General features: G+C 35.1%; 3 protein-coding genes and 1 pseudogene across 4 annotated transcripts; 3 read left to right on the forward strand and 1 right to left on the reverse strand.

Moving 5' to 3' along the window:
* Window positions 1–807: 807 nt before the first annotated feature.
* On the reverse strand, window positions 808–3,611 carry LOC102601480 (subtilisin-like protease SBT1.2; annotated as a pseudogene).
* Window positions 3,612–7,481: 3,870 nt separating this feature from the next.
* LOC102601816 (putative late blight resistance protein homolog R1B-12) lies at window positions 7,482–9,481 on the forward strand. The gene is made up of 2 exons (XM_006366775.1): window positions 7,482–9,317; window positions 9,461–9,481. Exons 1-2 carry the CDS (start codon window positions 7,482–7,484, stop codon window positions 9,479–9,481), a joined length of 1,857 nt encoding a protein of 618 aa, XP_006366837.1.
* A 2,227-nt stretch (window positions 9,482–11,708) lies between these two features.
* Window positions 11,709–15,077, forward strand: LOC102602152 (putative late blight resistance protein homolog R1B-16). The gene is made up of 2 exons (XM_006366776.2): window positions 11,709–14,458; window positions 14,621–15,077. Exons 1-2 carry the CDS (start codon window positions 11,803–11,805, stop codon window positions 14,632–14,634), a joined length of 2,670 nt encoding a protein of 889 aa, XP_006366838.1. The 5' UTR covers window positions 11,709–11,802; the 3' UTR covers window positions 14,635–15,077.
* Window positions 15,078–16,006: 929 nt separating this feature from the next.
* On the forward strand, window positions 16,007–20,417 carry LOC102599151 (nudix hydrolase 20, chloroplastic-like). 2 transcript variants are annotated; one of them, XM_006366770.2, is made up of 9 exons: window positions 16,007–16,314; window positions 16,394–16,458; window positions 17,314–17,497; window positions 17,623–17,703; window positions 18,521–18,646; window positions 18,934–19,013; window positions 19,134–19,249; window positions 19,460–19,580; window positions 20,144–20,417. In XM_006366770.2, exons 1-9 carry the CDS (start codon window positions 16,054–16,056, stop codon window positions 20,211–20,213), a joined length of 1,104 nt encoding a protein of 367 aa, XP_006366832.1. In that variant the 5' UTR covers window positions 16,007–16,053; the 3' UTR covers window positions 20,214–20,417. The 2 variants fall into 2 exon arrangements, with proteins under 2 accessions (XP_006366832.1, XP_015160571.1); XM_015305085.1 differs by lacking the exon at window positions 18,521–18,646 and having other exon boundaries at window positions 16,012–16,314.
* The last annotated feature ends 247 nt before the right edge of the window (window positions 20,418–20,664 follow it).

The following is a 20,664-nucleotide window of genomic DNA, read 5'->3' on the forward strand; positions in this document are numbered from 1 at the left end:
ACCCTTTAAAGCTAGGGAAGTGTTTCCTAATATAAGGACAAAACTTTTCCTTTCTTCTACCAACAAGGGAGAAATACTTTTCATTTTCCTCCACTTGGTTCGCCTTATTTCTCAATTCACACCTTACTTAAACCCAATAATACTCAATTTCTTTTTGGCTCTAAAAGTGTTTCTCACCACCTTAGCCCATTCATCATAGTTGTCGCCCTTCAGTACCACAGGAGTTATACATATTCATGTGTGATCTGCTGAAAGCAAGAGATATTCAGAAGTCGGATTGTTAATGGGAGTTTTCTACTTTCTGATCCAGTGCCTCCCCTCCGTCTTTATTCTTATTCTTATCGTCGCCCACCATATTTCTAGGTTATAGCCATTGATACCATGAAAGAATGTACAAAAGGTGACAATGCTTTCTGTATTTCTTATTAAATAGGTTGTAGCCAAAGTTATATACAAATCCCTAAACCTTGATGACCATGAAAAACTATTGTAAATAATGTAATAATCTCCTAAATATATACACCTTCCAAAAATATTCCACCGCCTATGTACACTCTTACTAAATCTCTTAATACTCTAAAACCTTTAGCAACATTTATATAGAATGTTGTTTATAAATCACATATTTATTATTACCGTTAACTATAATGCCTATAACGTAACGATAATTATATTATTGTCGTTAAAATCTTTATTCATTATAGTGTTATCTGATTTTGTAAGACTTAGGACAAAATTCTCAAATTATACCAAGGAAAATCTGATATACTAACTAGAAAACGTAAGGATATACATATTGATCGATCACTACTTGAAGGTAACTACTATTGGACTCCTAACAAAGTGTTTGGATGATGTCCATCTCAAGTATCCTTGAACAAATTTAGTGGTTGAACTACTTGATTCGCGGCTAAATGTTACTTGATATGTTTTCTTCTGGTTCAACTCGGAGAAATTCAAGAGAGGAGGGTCAACTATCACATCAACTCCTTGGGGTGGCACGATCTCTACAACGTAGGACGAGACAGCTTCACCAACATTAGTCACTGTCCTTGTATACGTTTGAGCTTCTAATCCAAGTCCAATTGAAAACGAAGGATAATTTAGTTCTGCTTCAGCAATTTTTGACAAGCAATTCACTTTTCTCAATATAGACATATAAGCTGCTTTGTTTGGGTATTTTAAACCGCATAAATACTGAACATAATCCTCGTGTTTGATGTCATAGATTAAACCTGGATCACTAGCTCTTGAGGGATTAACATGTCCTGCACCAGTAGTGAACAAGTCACTCTTTTCATCAAGATCAGCAGTCGTCATGATTGCTGATTTGATAGCAGCTGGAGACCAGTCAGGGTGTGTACTTTTTACTAATGTTGCAATTCCAGATACATGAGGGCAAGACATTGACGTGCCAGACGCGATGTTAAAAGTAGACTTAGTTGGCCAAGCAGCAAGAATATTAACACCTGGAGCAACAATATCTGGTTTCAAGATTCCAGGACTTGCCCTGTTTGGTCCTCTGCCTGAAAAGCTCGCAACTTCTCGAGCAAAATCATCTTCAAATATGGTTCCTCTGAATAAAAATGTGGCGAGAGGATTTGATGTTGAATTCATGTACGATATAATCTTTAGTCCATCTGTATAGCTGACATGTGCTGCTGGAACAACATGTGGTTCGGCAGAGACAGTGAACCCGTGCAATTCATCGTTCACGAGTATCATTCCAGCACCACCAGCATTCTTCACATAATGTCCCTTACCAATTCTAGAAGTATTACCATCAGATACACACAAAACAATTTTTCCTTTAACATCTATATTCTCCAATGACTCCGCGCTGCAAAATGCATCACTGACATTTCTAATCAGGGGTAACATTGTCTCGGAGAAGTCTTTGGGCTGGAATCCTGATTCCCCATAAATTTCTTTTCCATCACCAAGACGTACTGTGGCTCTTAGTTTTCTATCAGTAGTACTTGCACCAACGGTGAAAAGCCATGGATCTCGATTATTTACAGTGCCTGGTAATGGACCTGTATTGCCAGCTGAACAGCTAACAAGAATCCCCTTTCGCATAGCAGTAAATCCACCTTCTGCAATAACACCTGACCAAAATTGATTAAACTTTGAGCTAATGGAAATCTATAGTACATCAGCCCCATCTTCGATTGCAGCATCTATAGCAGCCAATACATCAGTCTCAGGACATCCAATACTGGAACAGACTTTATACATAGCAACGTGTGCCAACGGTGCCATACCAGACGCTGTACCATTAGCCATACCTAAAACATTCACCCCATTGACGAAATTTCCAGCAGCAATGCTTGAAGTATGTGTACCATGACCATTTTCATCGAGAGGTGTCCCATTACCCGATTCATGAAAATATCTTGCTCCAATAAGTTTGTTATTACAAGACGAGTATTACCATCAGATACACACAAAACAATTTTTCCTTTAACATCTATATTCTCCAATGACTCCGCGCTGCAAAATGCATCACTGACATTTCTAATCAGGGGTAACATTGTCTCGGAGAAGTCTTTGGGCTGGAATCCTGATTCCCCATAAATTTCTTTTCCATCACCAAGACGTACTGTGGCTCTTAGTTTTCTATCAGTAGTACTTGCACCAACGGTGAAAAGCCATGGATCTCGATTATTTACAGTGCCTGGTAATGGACCTGTATTGCCAGCTGAACAGCTAACAAGAATCCCCTTTCGCATAGCAGTAAATCCACCTTCTGCAATAACACCTGACCAAAATTGATTAAACTTTGAGCTAATGGAAATCTATAGTACATCAGCCCCATCTTCGATTGCAGCATCTATAGCAGCCAATACATCAGTCTCAGGACATCCAATACTGGAACAGACTTTATACATAGCAACGTGTGCCAACGGTGCCATACCAGACGCTGTACCATTAGCCATACCTAAAACATTCACCCCATTGACGAAATTTCCAGCAGCAATGCTTGAAGTATGTGTACCATGACCATTTTCATCGAGAGGTGTCCCATTACCCGATTCATGAAAATATCTTGCTCCAATAAGTTTGTTATTACAAGACGACCGAGAGTAGAATTCACACTTCCCCTTCCACCTAGCAGAGGGAGGGGGCATTCCTTCGTCGTGAAAAGATGGATGATCAGGCATAATTCCGGTATCTACAACTCCAATTATCATACCTTTACCATAATTTGAGTTTTCCCATAAGCTACCTGATGATCCATTACTCTGTTGTAGCCCCAAAAAAATTGTAGTATGAGTAGTTTGTGGATGAAAATTTTTTCGTGGTCGGACTGATAAGATCCCTTGGCTATTTTTCAAAGCTGCAACTTCTAGCATAGTAAGCCTAGCAGCGAAGCCATTTAACACATTGCGATAAGAATAAATAATTTGTGACGATTCGTTTAGGTTCAAAAATGAATGATGCCATTTATTCAAATTTTTAAAATTCGAGTCATTAGGTGGCGACTTAAGATGTACAATGTAAATTTCTCTGTTATTATTATTATTGCTTGCAAATATAAGTAAGGATTGAAGAAAAAGTATGGAAAAAATCACACTTAGATAAGAGGTTTGGAAAATATATTTAGTCATGGACTTACGTGAGAAGGAAAATAAGAAAAATAAGTAGAAAGAACCTTTATTTATAATAGTGCAAATCCTATTTTAACTTGAAGTTGGACCGTCTATTCCTATTCTTATTTCTATTTCTATACGCATACAACTTATAACTAAACATGAATTAAATAATAAAAATAATTTTGGTTTTAACAATTACTTATATTTATAATTAGAAGTTAACGATCGAAAGTTTTTAGTTATATTTTTAAATTTTAATTTGTTGCTTGGAATAATTTTATTATTTAAATTTATAATTATTATTTTATGATTTTAATTTTTGTAGTAAGTCAATTGGCAATGAATATTCTCTTTTCTCTTTCATCGACATAAGATTTTGAATTTTAATTACTGATCGACATACGACATAGTTATTTAAAATACTTCCATTATTCAATAAATTGGTTTTTGGCTTTACTGTAAAGATTTTAGCTACGCGATTTTTTCTATTTTATAATTTTTCTTGTTATAATTTTTATTTAAAATAAAAATAAAAATTTCTTTACTCTATCATACCAGCAGAGGCAAAATTCTGGAATAGAAATTTGGTTTGATTTGAGTTATTATTAAAAAGTAAAACTAAATTAATTATGTCGGTTTATTAAATTTATTAACTAAATCAGACCAACAGGGCAGTCAATTTTTTAGGTTTCGCTTTTAGTCGGTTCTTTCGATTTTCTTACTGAAAAATAGATCAAATATATTTTTGGCATAATACGTAAATATACCCTTTAACTTAACCTCATTTTACATTTATGTCCTCCAACTTTGAGTGTGCACAAATAAGCACTTAAACTTGTATAAAGTTGAACAAATAGACACACGAGTCCTACGTGTCACAATACACATAGGACACCACATAGGACACAAATTTCCATGTAGGATGCCACGTAGGACGTTTGTGTCTATTTGTTCAATTAATATCACAATCTCTATGTTCTCCCTATGCATCAAATAATTGTCTTCCCAACTTCACAATCTTGATATATTATTGATATGTGAAGAAGAAGTTGAAATTGAGAAATTAGAAAAGAAAAGAAAAGAGAAGAAGAATGTAGAGGGAAAGAATGGGAGAGACAAGGGAAAATGATTTAGGAAATTAATGGTAAAATAAAAAGTTTGATATTATATTTATAGCGAGTCGGGTTAAATGGGGCGGGTCATTATATGATTTAAATGGATATATATTTGGTTCTTAAAATTTTGATTAATAATTAAAATTCCATGTCAACAAATTTTAGAGCTGTCAATATGGACTAGCCCACCCCATCCGGGCTAACCCATACAGGCTTTGACATTTTACGGGTCAGGCCAGGCTAGCCCATTTTTGGTGTGGGCCAAAAAACAGTCGGCCCAACCCACAAGTACGTGGGCTACAGGCTTGCCGGGCCAGCCTACTTTTTTAAAAGTTATATATTTTTTTATAATTATTAAATTAAATTAAAAATTATAATTTAAAAATATTATCATAAATATCGACAAAACAATATTACATGGTGTTAATGTTACTACTTGTTAATCAAATCCACAAATAAAATTATCTTTATAATATTTATTAAGTTTGATTTCAAGTAAAAACATAAATAGCTATGATCATCTTTATCAAGCATATCTGAATCAACTTGTGGGAAGGTTGTCTTAACATCTTCATTTTCATATGTAATTTATATGCGATTTCAATTAGTTAAATATTAAAAAATAACTAAATTGAGAATTATAATATTTAAATGTACACAAAAATATATTATCAGTTTGAGAAAAACCATGTAACCAGTTTCGAGTAGCAACAAGTGTTTGGACATTTTCATGGTGGATGCAGCTTCTATACTTAGTGATTTCCTAAAAAACTTTAAATAGATTTTTGAGTTTGGATCTCTTTAATTTTAAATTTTAATATTATATTATATTTTTTAATTAATTTTTTATTGGCCCCATGGGCCGGCCCTACCTATATTTCTCAAGCCCCACAAATCAGCAGGCTTATTCAGGCCGGGCTAATAAGCCTTTTTTAAAAAATGGGCTCCAAAATTTTTAGCCCAGCCCTATTAAATCCTGGGTTAGGCCAGGCCGGCCCAACAGGCCTAGCCCATATTGACGGCTCTAACAAATTTTAATGAAAAAAACAATTAAATAAGTTGAGTGACTTTCTGTGCAAAAAAGTAATAGTTAAATGACTTCTGAGTTGAAAATGAAAATTGAGTGACTTTATATAAAAAAAACGGATAGTTGAGCGACCATCAAAGTTATTAGCTCCTTTTAATCTTTGTAGTACGTCAATTGGGAATGAATATTCTCTTTTCTCTTTCATATTCAATATTATGGTTATTGGCTTTACCTGTAAAGATTTTAGTTACGCGATTTTCTCTATTTTATAGTTTTTCTTGTTATAATTTTTTTAAAAAACTTTTCTTAACTCTATCATATCAGCAGAGGCAAAATTCTGGAATAGAAATTTGTTTTGATTTGAGTTATTATTAAAAAGTAAACTAAATTAATTATGTCGGTTTATTAAATTTATTATCTAAATCAAACCAACAGGACAGTCAATTTTTTAGGTTTTGTTTTAGTCGGTTCTTTCGATTTTCTTACAATTATACATGATTGAAAAATAGATCCAATATATTTTTCACTTATCTATGTGATAGGCTAAAACTTAACTTAAAAACATTGTATGAATAAGAATCTTCAAAAAGAATATAGCACATGAGTACAAAATACTTATATTGAGATATCAATGTGTAATATGTTAAATTTGTCTGATTAAAGGCTACAATCAAATTGAATACAAAACAAACTATATACGAAGTAGATTGTTAACTTTTGATATGAAATCTATAACAATGTAATTGTAACTTCCATTCTAAATACAAAACAACATACAAATTAATCCAAAAATAGTCAGGTTTTATTTTCAACGCCGAATTAATCTAATCAAATCACAAATTGGATTTTTTTCAATTTGATCTAATTCATATTAATTCGTTATCGGTTGGATTTGACTTGACGATTTGACTTATAAACCCTGATGAGCCCATATCAACTAGTAGTAGTTTTGTATAATCCACCCTCTTGGGTCATGACAAGTTACATGGAAGATAAAGGAGGACATAATAGTAGTAAAGAATAATAATTAGTGCTTGTGCTTTGTAATAGCCTGGTTAAATTTGGTATCTTGAAGTCTGTTGTAATAGCTACTTAGGTTTAAATAAGCAAATAAAGTGAGTTTAGTGCCTTAAAAGTCTTGGATGATTTATAAGAGACTTCCTTGTAATTACTGAATGAATTTATTGTTATAAAAAAAATGAAAGTGACTTTGGTCATCATTTTCAAACTTGCATCTTTCCCTCCTCCCAATTTACTACTTTCTTTCGTTTCTAAAAGAATGACCGATTTTCCTTTTTAGTTTGTTTAAAAAAGAATAACTCCTTTCCTCAATATTTTAATTTCAGTTTTTCACGTGACATGTTTAAACCTATAATATTAAAGAACATTTTAATACGTTTGACATAAATTTAAATAAGGATTACAAGATTAAAAAGTCTTTTTTATTTTCTTAAATTTCCTGTTAAGTTAAACTAGACCATTTTCTTAAAATTGAGAGTACTCAAAGTGGTGCTCTCAAGGCCATAGATTGCATTTATTTAATGTGCAAAAATGTTATTGGACTAGCACACTACCACTTGAACTTGTTTAATACTACTAAAAGACAAACATGTCTGAATGGTCATGTGGCTTCTTTTTCATGTTTCAAGAACAATAAATTTTAGCTACCTTGAATCCATAGTTCACATTTCAGCTTCTTTTCTTCTTTATTTTGATTGCATTTATTCAATTTGCTAAATCTTGATGGCTTATGATGCTGTGATTTCTCTTATACTAACTTTGAAGCAACTTGTGCAGCTAAAGCCACATTGGATAAGTGATGAAACAAGGAAAATGGTTGATTCTGTCCTTGAAAGTCTTGAATATTTCCAAGACTTTGTTGAGAACACTAGCAAGAGAAGGAAAGATTGTGTAAAGGTTGAAGAGTTGGAACGAGAGATGAAAAGTGCAGTTAATGAAGCAGAGGACGCGATAGAACTAGAGATATATGAAATTAACAAACTGGAAAAAGGAAATGCAAGAGAGGCATTATGTGAAACTCTGTTACTGCTAGTAGAAAAGATTGATGATATGAAGAGGAATGTGATGGGAAGTAGTTTTGGTACAAATGAGGTTCAAGGTTATAGTAATCCTACAAATGAGGATCTGCAAACAGGATATGTTGCAAAACTTAATCCAGAAAGTGTTGTCGTTGGTCTCGAAGATGACCTCATGAGAATCATTAGACGACTAAAAGGGTCGATGTCTACTCGAGAGATTATCCCCATTTTGGGAATGGGTGGTATAGGCAAAACAACTCTTGCAAAAATGGCATATGATGATCCTCAAATCAGGAATCACTTTGACATACATGTTTGGGTGACTATATCTCAAGAATACCAAACTAGATATTTGTTGTTAGGTGTTGTTTCTTGTATTTTTAATGAGATCAAACAAGGGACTGATAATGAATTGATGGATATGATATACAAAAAGTTAAAGGGTCGAAGGTATCTTGTTGTCATGGATGATATTTGGAGTAATGAGGTCTGGGATCTTATGTCAAGAACTTTTCCTGACGATGACAATGGGAGTCGAATCATTTTGACAAGTAGGCTCAAAGGTGTGGCAACGCATGCTGACCCTGACACCCCACCTCATGAGGTTAGCCTCTTGAATGCAGATGACAGTTGGAAGTTACTTCATGAAACGGTGTTCGGGGTAGTACATGTTTGTCCTCCTGAACTAGAGGATATTGGGAAGCAAGTAGCACAAAAATGCCAAGGACTACCTTTAGCTCTTCTAGTGGTCGCGGGGCATCTTTCTAAAATTGAAAGAACACAAGAAAGTTGGAAAGATGTTGCCAAAAGTGTAAGTAAAGTTGTTGCTAATGAATCAGATAAATGTTTAGGAGTGCTTGCTATGAGTTACCATTACTTACCTAATCATCTTAAACCATGTTTCCTCTATATGGGAGTCTTTCCGGAAGATAGTGATGTTAACATAGAGAAATTGATCAACTTATGGGTTTGTGAGGGTTTTCTATGGGAAGAATTAGTGGGAAGAGATTTTTTGGAAGATCTTGTTAGTAGGAATCTGATAATGGTTAGAAACAGGAGATTTAATGGGGAGTGGAAATCATGTGGTGTCCATGATCTTGTTCGTGACTTAATTTTACGAGAAGCTGAGAAAGAGAAGTTCCTGCAGGTTACTAAAGATCCTTCAGCAAAGATGCATCATGTTTGTCGTTACAGTTTCCATTCAAACATTTATCAGAATGATTTGTTGGAGTCATCATCAATTGATCTCACCCGCACTATGCATTTCTTCCGTGGATTAGGTTCTAAACAAGTCCCTCTTTTGGCTTGCTTCAAATTGTTAAGAGTGTTGTCAGTCGTTCAGTATGGGTTTGAAGATTTCCCTCTTGTGATAACAAAATTAGTACATCTTAGATACCTTCAATTACGCAGTTGTGATGATCCTCACGGGTCGTTGTCTGAGCTTTATAATCTCCAGGTCTTCATTGTTGGAAGCCTAGGTTATAATCCTCCAACTATACATGAGACAATTTGGCAAATGAAACATTTAAGGGATCTTAAGGTGAGTCACTCAATTTCTCTCCCTAAAAATCCATCAAATAAGCTACAAAATTTGGAAGGACTTTCCTGTCTAAGATTGTCTAGCTGTACTTTTGAATTGTTTTCTGCTATTCCAAATCTTAAGACGCTTAAACTTCATGGAAGTCAAAAGGAATGCCAGGGTGAGAAGATGTTTGAGCACCTAAATAGCCTTGCCTGTTTAAAAAGACTCGAACAATTGAAGATCAGATGCAAAGACCTATACTTGTTCCCAATCCCATGTAAGTATACTTTACCTACATCTCTGAGGAGCTTGACTTTAAGCTATACTTACTTACCTTGGGAAGACATGGCAAATATTGTGAAGTTGCCAAAACTTGAAGTACTTAAAATCAAAAACTACGGATTTTATGGTGATGTATGGAGATTAAATGAGGGAGATATTTTCAATGAACTTAAGTTCCTCCTAATCAGGACGAATGATATGAAGCAGTGGAGAGCTGGCAGTGTTAACTTCCCAATGCTGCAACACGTAGTTCTGAGAACATGCATATATCTGGAGGAAATCCCTAAAGACTTTGGAGAAATTTATACCTTGGAGTCAATAGAGTTGTATCATTGCAGAAGAACTGCAGCAAATTCCGTGAATGAAATTCAAGAAGAGCAAGAGAGCATGGGGAATGATTGCCTTAGTGTCCTCATCGATGATTGTAGGTAAGACTCAAATTGTCTTAAATTTATTGCTCACTAATTATGCTCCTTGTTTCTTCTCTTACATTGCCTCGGGATGTTTTCACATTTTAAGTACTCATTGATATGCTTCTCATTGCAGCAGAGGAGCTGATCATGCAAGTTAAAGGAATGCGGTGTGCATGGGAAGCAATATATCACCGTTTGTTAGCTTAGAAGGGGAGAGGTCACTTGTAACTTGTTAGAAACTTTAGTCTCTTTCTGTTTTTTTTTTTTTTTACAATAACTAAAGGACCTAACTTTTACCTGTGTTATGTTGCTAGTTGTTGTTCTTTGTTTTTGTAACTTTCTAGCAAGCTAGATATGATTGACTGGACGGTTTATTAACATGTTCGTTGTGTTATAATTCTCAATTACCAAGTGCATATTGATTGCCTCTGTACTTCACTCTGCAGTTTTCAATATTTCCATTTCCCTTTCCCACCGAGTCTCGTGTCATATAACTCTCTGATGAATTCAGAATGAAACACATCCTAAACTTGTGGGAAATACTACGGTATATAAGTACAATCTGGATAGTGCCATGGAAGGAGAAGGAAAATGGTATACTGCTACAGAGAAAGCAATCAGGTTGCGGGCTCATTGGCCAAAGCTAGATTTGATCAAAGCTGAACCAACCATCAGGTATGGTTTCTATTTACAGTAGAAACTCAGTTTCAAATTAATAGTCAATTTCTATGCATAATCAAAGTTCTTGTTTACAAACTAGTTCAAGTCCCTTGCAGTTATCTAAAGTGTAGTAAATCTTCTTATCGAGAGTGCATCACTTATTTTTATCGAAGTCATTTGAACATATTCCTGATATATATATACCTCTCAAAAGTTGGACATTTTCTGGGGTAACACAGTTAGTTCCTGCTCACCTTGCTGTCATTAAAGAGTTAAAAGGTTAAAATATTGGACATGTCCTGTAGATAACACCAAAATACACCAGCTAAGGAGTAATAAATATCGGTCATATTTCTCTATGTTTTTCAGATTGTGATCAATTTTAAATTGAAAATGAAATTTTAGCATTCCTAGTTGCCCCATTGTGTATGTTTTGGATAGAAGAGAAAAAAAATGTGATTAGTTTAGAGAAAAAGATGGCTGTTTGTTTATTTATGATAAACTACATGTGAACAAGAAGCTAAAGGGACCAGACAACTACTTAAAACTTGTTTAATAAAAAAAGACTACTTGTTTGGACTGTAATGTGACTTTTGTCCTGTAACTTCTATGAAGAGGAAGATGACTATTTTTGACTGTGAAATCAGAAATGTATCTTTTTCTCCAAGAAAAATCTCCTTTTTATCCATGTTATGTATATGAAATAATTTTCTTTGTATTTTAAGGAAAAAGGACTTGTTTTACAAGTTTCAAGAACTGAAGTTTTGCTACCTTAATTATATTCAATCTTTCATCTTCTTTGATTATATTTATGCTTTCTAACACTCTTTTAAAAGAGAAAAAAACAGCAGGGTCAATTTGGATTCGTCTGCAGGCTGTCATTGGGGTTGATCTGAAGAAGCGTTTAATTGTGATTTCTAAGAAAATCTAGGTAAGAATTTGAGGTTCATAACTCTTATATACCAGCTCTCTTAATTGATGGATTAGTACTTCTTTGTGTCTGATCAAGGAAACACAGAAAGAGAGAGTTATAGGTGGTGTTTGCTTCAAAAAAATGGTTTTTGCCAAAAGTGTTTACATCAAACTTCACTAATAAAAAGTTTTTGAGTTTGTGAAGCAGTCTTTTTGTCCTATAGTTGGTGTGAGAAATGGCTTATGCAGATGTGGTTTCTCTCATTCAAACTTTGAAGCAACTTATGCAGCAAAAACCACGTTGGATAATCGGTGATACTAGAAAAATGATCGAATCTCTCCTTGATAGTGCCGGATATTTTCAAGACTTTCTTGAGAAGACTTACATGAGAAGACAAGTCTTTGGAAATTCTGAAGAGTTGGAAAGAGTGATTAGAATTGCAGTGAATGACGTAGAGAATGTGATTGAACTAAAGATGCATGAATATAATCTACTGAAGCACTGCTCAAGAGTTGGATTGCCACGCCAGCCTTTATGCGATGACTTGCTTCCCCTTGTAGAAAAGATTGATTTTGTGAAGAGAAAGATGATGAGATTTGTGACATTAAATGAGGATCTGCCATCGAGGGATTACTTGCTAGGTCATTCATCATCTAGACGTGTTGCAAGTCTGAATCTAGAAAATGTTGTCGTAGGTCTTGAAGATGACTTGTTGAAAGTCATGAGAAGACTAACAGGACCACCGTCTAGTCGAGAAATTGTCTCAATTTTGGGCATGGGAGGGATAGGTAAGACTACTTTGGCTAAAAAAGTATACCATCATCCTGAAGTCAGGAATCGCTTTGATGTCCATATTTGGATAACAATATCTCAAGAGTATCAAACTAGAGATTTGTTACTGGGCATTCTTGCCTGTATTTTCCAGCTAAAAAATGAGGTCCAAAATGAGACTTATCGGTTGGCTGTGGGAGATGAGATTAAAGAAAGTAGTGATGATCAGCTGATGGATATGATACACAAAAAGTTGAAGTATCGGAGGTATCTTGTTATCATGGATGATATTTGGAGTAAAGGCATATGGGATCTTATGACAAGAATTTTTCCAGATGATAACAACGGAAGTCGCATTATCTTGACAAGTAGGCACAAAGAGGTTGCTGAGCATGCAGATCCTGATAGCAATCCTCATGAGATGAGTCTCTTGAACTCAGATAATAGTTGGAAGTTACTTCATGACAAGGTGTTTGGTTCACAACATGATGTTTGTCCCTGTGAATTAGAGAAAATTGGAAAGCAAGTAGCACAAAAGTGCCAAGGACTACCATTAGCTCTTCTAGTGGTTGCAGGGCATCTCTCCAAAATTTCTAGAACACGAGAATGTTGGGATGATGTTGCCAAAACTATTAGTAAAATTGTTTCTAGTGAACCAGATAAATGTCTTGGAGTGCTTGCTATGAGTTATAGTTACTTGCCTCATCACCTAAAAGCATGCTTCCTTTCTATAGGAGTGTTCCCGGAAGATTTTGTGATTGCAACCGAGAGACTAATCCAGTTATGGGTTGCTGAAGGTTTTCTAAGACATGAAAGGCTCAAAAGTATGGAACAAGTAGGAAAAGAATGTTTAGAGGATCTTATTAGTAGGAACTTGATATTGGTTAGAAAGAGGAGATTTAATGGTGAGCTGATAACATGTGGGGTTCATGATCTGGTGCGCGACTTGATTCTAAGACAAGGTGAGAAGGAGAAGTTTTTGAAAGTTACAAGAACTCATGATGTTATTACAAGATTCATTGATACAGCTAGTAAGCCTCATGTTCATCGCTACAGTTCACATTCTCGGATTTCTCAGGGGGATTGCTGGAATTCAACATCTAGTCTCACCCGAACATTGTACTTATTCAATGGACTAAAACATGCACTGCGCCCTTCTAAACAAATACCTTTCTTGGCGCGTTTCAAACTTCTAAGAGTTCTTGCAATCCTTCATTATACATTTCAAGATTTCCCTCTTGAGATAACAAAATTAGTACATCTCAGATACCTTGAATTCAACTGTCATGATGATCTTCAATGCTCAGTATCAGAGCTTTACAATCTGCAGAATCTGATTTTCAGACGACATTCTGATTTACCAGTGGAGATTTGGAAGATGAAACTTTTGAGGCATCTTGAGGTAAAAAAGATCTCTTCATTTCCTGTTCCATCAAGTACGTATACGACAGGGTCTAGTTCCAAGTTACAAAATCTTGAGGTACTTTCAGATTTAAGTATTTCTTGCTGTAGTAATGAAATGTTCACTCGTACTCCGAATCTAAAGAGGCTCAAACTTCATGGAGCTTGGGAAGAATGCAGAAGAGATACGATATCTCAGACGCTCAATAGCCTCTACTGTTTAACTGAACTTGAAATATTGAAGATCAAATGCTCCAGAAAATTATACCCTCACCCACTGCCAAGTAAGTATGTTCTGCCTAATTCTCTGATGAGGTTAACTTTACGATGTACTTATTTACCATGGGAAGACATGGCAAATATCGTTACGTTGCCAAACCTCCAAGTGCTTAAAATCAAAGACAATGGATTTGATGGTGATGCATGGAGATTAAGTGATGAAGAAATCTTCAATCAACTTAAATTCCTCCTAATCGATAGGACAAATCTGAAACGCTGGAAAGCTGGCAGTGTTAACTTTCCAAAACTGCAACACTTAGTTCTGAAAAGATGCATATACCTGGAGGAAATCCCTAAAGACATTGGGGAAATTTATACCTTGGAGTCAATAGAGTTGCTTAATTGCAGAACTTCAGCAGCGAAATCTGTCAAAGAAATTCAAGAAGAGCAAGAGAGCATGGGAAATGATTGCCTTAGTGTCCGTATCCACGACAAACCTTGTAAGATTCAAACAATTTCAAATGACTGCTTGCTAATAAGTTTCTGTTTTGTACGAAAACAGAACTCCTATAATCCCCCTAATCCATCATTTGTTACATGATCCTACGTTACTTTGAACGTCTTTGATCTCTTCTTGAATGATGACTTCATTTCGCTTGCAGGGTGGGATCATTAAATGTTTGAATCAAGAGAGATGATCATGTTAGGTAAGAGAAAGTGGTCCGCGGGTAGCTCTCTAGCAGAATCATCCATTCTTAGCTTGTAATCACGTTTTACTTCTTCATATATCATCAAATTATCATACACATTCTGACTGGATCTTTGATGCTGTTGTACGATGCTCTTCAGAGTTGAAGAGTTCCATCGTTGACGATCTGCTTATATGAACTTGGGCAATTTTCCCCTCATGAGCTAGCTTTTGGGGTTGAGTGAGGCTTTTATGTTGTGTAAGATTTTGTATGGTATATATAGACCATTCTCTTTTGGATGTGCATCTTGTGTCATGAATTTCTCCGTGTAAGATTTTCTATGCTATAGGCATGCATTTTCATATGTGCAATGGCTTTTATATAAGTTTGTTTTGTAATTTCAAGTTTTTGACTCAACTCAAGCTTATCATAATTCATATCTAATTCAATTTCCACTTCTTAGTGTTCTATTAATCAGAAGCATCCAGCAGTGGCTTGGCAGTATAGAATTCGAACACAAAATGACCATGCTTAAACAATTCTTCTTCTTTCTTAGTTGAAGTTCCCCTTCTCCATTATCTAGTTCTATGCTTTCTAAATTGGACGATTGATATTCTCTGGATGGACGATATATCCCTTTTAGCCCTTGTAGTCGTTTCCATTTTACTAAATGCATTTGTCTGTTATTGGGACAACTCTTCCATAAGAATTGACTTGAATTTAGCTTTTTCTACTTTACGCTAGTGATGATAGTATATATGTTGGAATTCTATTAAGAACACTATTTATAAGGGTGATTAATCTGGTCCCATATATTACAACATTTATCTAGGATTCTATGATATAAACTTAGGAATTTATTCGAGTTAATATCTTAAAAGATCACTCAAGTTTAGAAATTTATCTAATAAAGTCATTGAATTTTAGTTTTTAATAAAATCACTCAACTCAAGTCTTTATATCGATAATTTGTATCTGACCAACCTTTTAAATCATACGATTATATGATGGTCTACCTCTAGCGCAAAGACTAATATATTAGAATTAAACATGCAAAATGAAGAATTTTAATATTAATTATTAGAACCTTATTATATTAGTATCAATCATTTTTCCTCTCACCTTGCTTTTTCTTATTTTTTTTAATGGCTAGTATAGGAGAATAAGTAGTATTCCTTGAAGATAAAGTTGGGTAAGTAACCAACTAATTCTCTCTTCATGTGCTTTGTATGTGTATTCCGAAGCCATATTTCATGTGGTGATTCCGAATTCTTTGTACCATCATTATGGTACCATCCTATTAGCCTTAAAATTGAAAAATAACATTTGAAAATTGTAGTTGTGTTTGACATCATATTATTTTTAAAGGAGTTGCGCATTTCAATAGTGAACTATTATTGCAAAAAATGAGTTGCAATTACTTGTATCGCTCCGTTTCTCACAGACTCCCTAACTTTATTTGTTATACCCCAATTGCCCCTACCATTCTCAGTCATAAATCCCCATTTTGCTCTTCCCGGCGCCGGCGACAATCCCGTTCATTTTCCATTTCCGCCGGCAATAGCTTCACCTGGGACGACGTTTTCCGAGTACCGGAATCTCCTCAAAATGACGACTCTGCCCTCTCTGGTTTTTTCGATAAAATCAAGCTTTGTAATCGCGATTTGGTATTCCCTACACTCTTTTTCACTCTTCATAGAGCCTTGTGTTTTTTTATTGATGAAAAATAACAACAAGTTTTAACAGGAGAAGCAATGTGAGTTCATGCCTTTCGTGATTGAGGACCAAATAATTGGCTACGTTCACCATGGGTAATTTCAATTTTTCCTTAATTTTTTTATGTTCATAATACACCTTTCTTTTCTCTTTTAACTAAAAAAGGAAAAAAACAGTTCAATGTTTGGTATGTTTCATTGTGAAATTTGAAAAAAAAAATAGTTTTTGTTTTCAAAGTGAAAAATGATATTTGAATATAACTTGGAGTTGTTTTTGACTATTTAGAAGTAATTTGGAGTGAATTCTTGAAAATCTGAACATGAAGTTGAATTCCAGAATTTTAAGGCCAATCGTACTTGTTCAGAGTTCAACTCCTATGGATAACATTGCCCATTCAAAATAGAATTAGCATAATACATATACATGCACTAAAACTTGGTCTCACTCTAACTTTGAGAGTGCACGCCTAGTCACCTCAACACGGTCTCAATAGACAACTAAACACTCCAACTCATCCCATTGTGTCTCGTGGACACCTAATGTTGATGTGATACATAAATTGTGGAGGCAGAGGCGGAGCTAGGTGGGGTTCATGGGTTCGGACGAATCCACTAGCTTTTTCGTAGACCCTATATTTTTTTTTTCATTCTCAAAAAAAAACATGTGAACCCCCCAAAAAATTGATTTAGAACCCCCAAACTCCTAACTTTAGCTCCGCCTCTGTGTGGAGGTGTTTAGATGATCATTTTGTAAGTTGTAAGTTGAGGTGTCTAGATGTATACTCTCTCAAAGTTGAAGTACTGACTTTGCTAGCTGTGGCCAAGTTTGAGTGTATGTTTGTGTATTTTGTCAATAGAATTTGGTTTATCTTTGCATCAGATAGCTATTCTTAGTGATTTAAAATTTTGTGTTTTGTTTGATGAGAAGGTAAATATATTTGGTTTATTTAGGTTTGCTGATTTTCTGAAGCCATTTCAGAATGTATTCATTTTCCCGCAAGATAATACCTATGGTAGTCATTTTGGATGTTACTGCACTTTACATCCAAACCTGAGTACACCCAACGATCGAACCAAAGCTGTAGCCAATGTCGTTAAGTCTTTGGGCGAACTGATCCCCGGCATAAGAAATGAGGTACTTCAAACCATTTGATACCTTTTTCTATAAATTTGCAACTTCTGAAATCTTTTAGCTAAAAGTCCTAAGACTAACGCGTGCTTCCTCCATGATAACATCTTTGATACGTTGATCACGGGTAGTTATTTCCGGTCGCTTCAGCTTTCGGGGAACACATATTTTTTGCACTGGAACGAGCTGCTGCGCCATACTTTGGGATAAAGGTGTGCTATTCAGTTTTCCCACTTAAACTAATTACATCATCTCTTAATAGTATGCGGCTATGCCCCCAAGGCCTAGCTCAAGTGGCAAAAGGTGGAGGATTTGTGGCTTAGGTCGCAGGTTCAAGCCCCACACCATGCAAAGCGAAGCCCGGTATTTAAGTGGAGAAGGGTAGAGGGGCGGGCCCATTATCCACCGAGTTTAGAAGGCTGTGATTGGTCCAAAGGGCGGGTCACAGACGGATTTCTCGGTTATCAAAAAAAATAAAATAGTATGTGGCTATAAATCATAAAAAATTTCTAAATAGATTTTTAAGTCTTTGTTTTGATATGACCACTTCTATGAATGTCATAATGGGCTTGTTTTCTCAGCTTATGATGGATGTTCATACTAACTACTTAGTGTTAGTTTGATAGCTTAAGAAGGCCTTTTTTCTTTTCTAATGAGGTCCCCAACCCGTTAACAATTCTTATCATGTGACTTTTCGCAATCTCTATCAGATGTTCATGGTGGTAAGTGAGGGAGGTTTCTAGCAGTTCTCATTTTTTTTTTGTTTGGAACGTCGAGATAAGGTCATTAATCAACTATATCACTTTGAGTTTTCCAGCTCTTGAAATCCTTTGAACTTCTTGAGTTGATGTCTAGGTTGGTTTTTACAGTTACAACACATTTTCCCATCATTTGATCTCTGTTTATGAGAAGTAGAGACAATCGAGACCCTTCGATTATAAGCCCTAGCATTTCTTTCCAGAGGCAGAGGGCATCCAAACATTTCTTTCTAGAGGCCTATGAATTTTTATGACTCTTTGTTGATAGCAGGCTTATGGAGTTCATATGAATGGCTATCTTGAAAAAGATGGGCAGGAATTTCTATGGCTAGGAAAGAGAAGTGAACAAAAAACCACCTATCCTGGAATGCTTGATCATTTAGTCGCTGGGGGATTGGTATGTATCACCCTTCAAGGTTAATGGTTTATCACAGATTATCGTTATATATGTTCCTGTAACCTTACTGGTATAACGGATTTTAGTCACTCCCTTGCCTTGGATCTAAACATGCTTCAGTTGAAAATTCTTTTGCCACTTCATAAACTGCATTTTGTTCATTCCTCATCAAAGAAACCTACCAACTATTCTTTGGTGCGGAACATACTGTATTATAGTAGTCAATATTGTGTAAACATGATTGTTTCTTGGTTGATTAATGTTCATTTATGCGGTTTTGCCTGCAGCCACATGATATTTCTTGTGGAGAAAATCTTATTAAGGAATGTGAAGAGGAAGCAGGGATACCAAGATCTATTTCCCATACGTAAGATCAATTCTCCATTTTGAAATAATAACCATTAATCTAAGGCACTCGACTATCTGTTTTGATGTTTTATATGGTATAAATGTTTCTTCATATTTCTCCATTTCTTGTCATGATCAGCGCTAAGCCAGTTGGAGCTGTGTCCTACGTTGACATAGAAGGATATAGGATGAAGAGAGATGTCCTCTTTTGTTATGATCTTAAGCTTCCTGGCGGCTTCATTCCTCATAACGAGGGTAAGCCTACTAAATTTTCTATATGTATCCAACCACTAAACCAAAGCTTTAGATGTATTTAGTTTCTCCGCTAAACTATTTAAAATGCTGTGTTTCTGATATTGGTCTTCACGTGGAACAAGCATTGTTCTAGTTGAATGGCTTCTATCTACTTATCTCAGATGCTCATACAATTTTAGTCAATCTCTGTTCTTTTGTGTTTTGTGACAGATGGGGAGGTAGAAAGCTTTCGATTGGTCCCAGTCACAAAAGTTGCAAATATCATCCGAAACACATCGTTCTTCAAAGCAAATTGCAATCTTGTCATTACTGATTTCCTTTTCCGGCATGGGTAGGCATATCATATCATTTACTTCAATATTTTTCATCCAACTTATGAGCCATTTATTCTTTCTATTTCCCATCCTACCACACATTAAACACCACTTCAGTTATGAAGTTTAAAGTAATGTTCTGAATTAATAAAGTTAGCAGCCAATGTTTTTCACAAACACAAAGTTACAAGTCATTACTGTTAGGCACAGATAGAGCCCAAGACTTACCACTACCCTCAGCCTTTGCACCTCTGTTAGACCATATTCGCTTTATAATAGCCGAACACATAGCTATTGCAATTTTTTTCGTTTATCTTGCAGAATTGATCAAGCCTTATGACATAATGGTGTCTATAGTTACTTGCGAGTGCAAGGTTTATTGTTCAAGTCCCTCCTGCCAATACTTGATATCATGACTATCTAGTGGCTATTGACTGAAATCTTCGAAGAAATTCAAATATTTAAACAATTTTACCTATTATGATTCCATCTTGTTGCTCTCCCTCTATATGCATAATTTATGATCTCGTCGTGGTTCCCTCTGATTCTAATACCACATTTTCATTTGAAATGATACCAGGCACATCAAACCAGAAGTGTTTGGGTACCTGAAGCTACTGCAGAGTTTGAGAAGTGGATATTGCTCGTAAGTATAATTGTAAATTATATTGAAGGTTCAGGTAGAAGAGAACACCACACAGAGAAATATAAATATGAGTATCTGCAACCTCTATGATTGCAAATTACTTCTTTAGAAGTTTTTGTATCATCTTTAAAAAAAAATTGTTGCCTCCTTTTACTGTTACATATCAATAAGTTGTCGAATGAAAGTACTATTTTTTAGAAATTATGCAAAAAATGAATCAACGTATGTCTTCCTTATGATGGCTAGCTTATCATCGTCAATTTCATGGTGTGCATTTGCGAAGAAATAGTAGTTATTGGGATAGATCTAATTGATGTACATAGTTACATCTAAGAATAGTAAAAAAAATTATACTGCTTAATATTTTCACCTCTGTTGCAGAAATTTTAAAAAGCATTATATATTTCTTAACTAATGTCTTTTACAAATTCAATATACAATTTGATGGAATACTC

This window comes from Solanum tuberosum, unplaced genomic scaffold (assembly GCF_000226075.1).
Source record: "Solanum tuberosum cultivar DM 1-3 516 R44 unplaced genomic scaffold, SolTub_3.0 scf00684, whole genome shotgun sequence".
Lineage (NCBI taxonomy): Eukaryota > Viridiplantae > Streptophyta > Magnoliopsida > Solanales > Solanaceae > Solanum > Solanum tuberosum.

What these genes read in the sequence shown, in the direction of transcription:
- LOC102601816 (XM_006366775.1), top strand. Translation starts at nt 7,482, where the DNA reads ATGGCTTATGATGCTGTGATTTCTCTTATACTAACTTTGAAGCAACTT. An exon ending in AACATTTAAGGGATCTTAAG is followed by an intron (nt 9,318 to 9,460) that starts GTGAGTCACTCA and finishes ACTTCATGGAAG; the next exon opens with TCAAAAGGAATGCCAGGGTG.
- LOC102599151 (XM_006366770.2), top strand. Translation starts at nt 16,054, where the DNA reads ATGAGTTGCAATTACTTGTATCGCTCCGTTTCTCACAGACTCCCTAAC. An exon ending in TCCCCGGCATAAGAAATGAG is followed by an intron (nt 17,498 to 17,622) that starts GTACTTCAAACC and finishes GATCACGGGTAG; the next exon opens with TTATTTCCGGTCGCTTCAGC. An exon ending in ATTTAGTCGCTGGGGGATTG is followed by an intron (nt 18,647 to 18,933) that starts GTATGTATCACC and finishes TTTTGCCTGCAG; the next exon opens with CCACATGATATTTCTTGTGG.
- LOC102602152 (XM_006366776.2), top strand. Translation starts at nt 11,803, where the DNA reads ATGGCTTATGCAGATGTGGTTTCTCTCATTCAAACTTTGAAGCAACTT.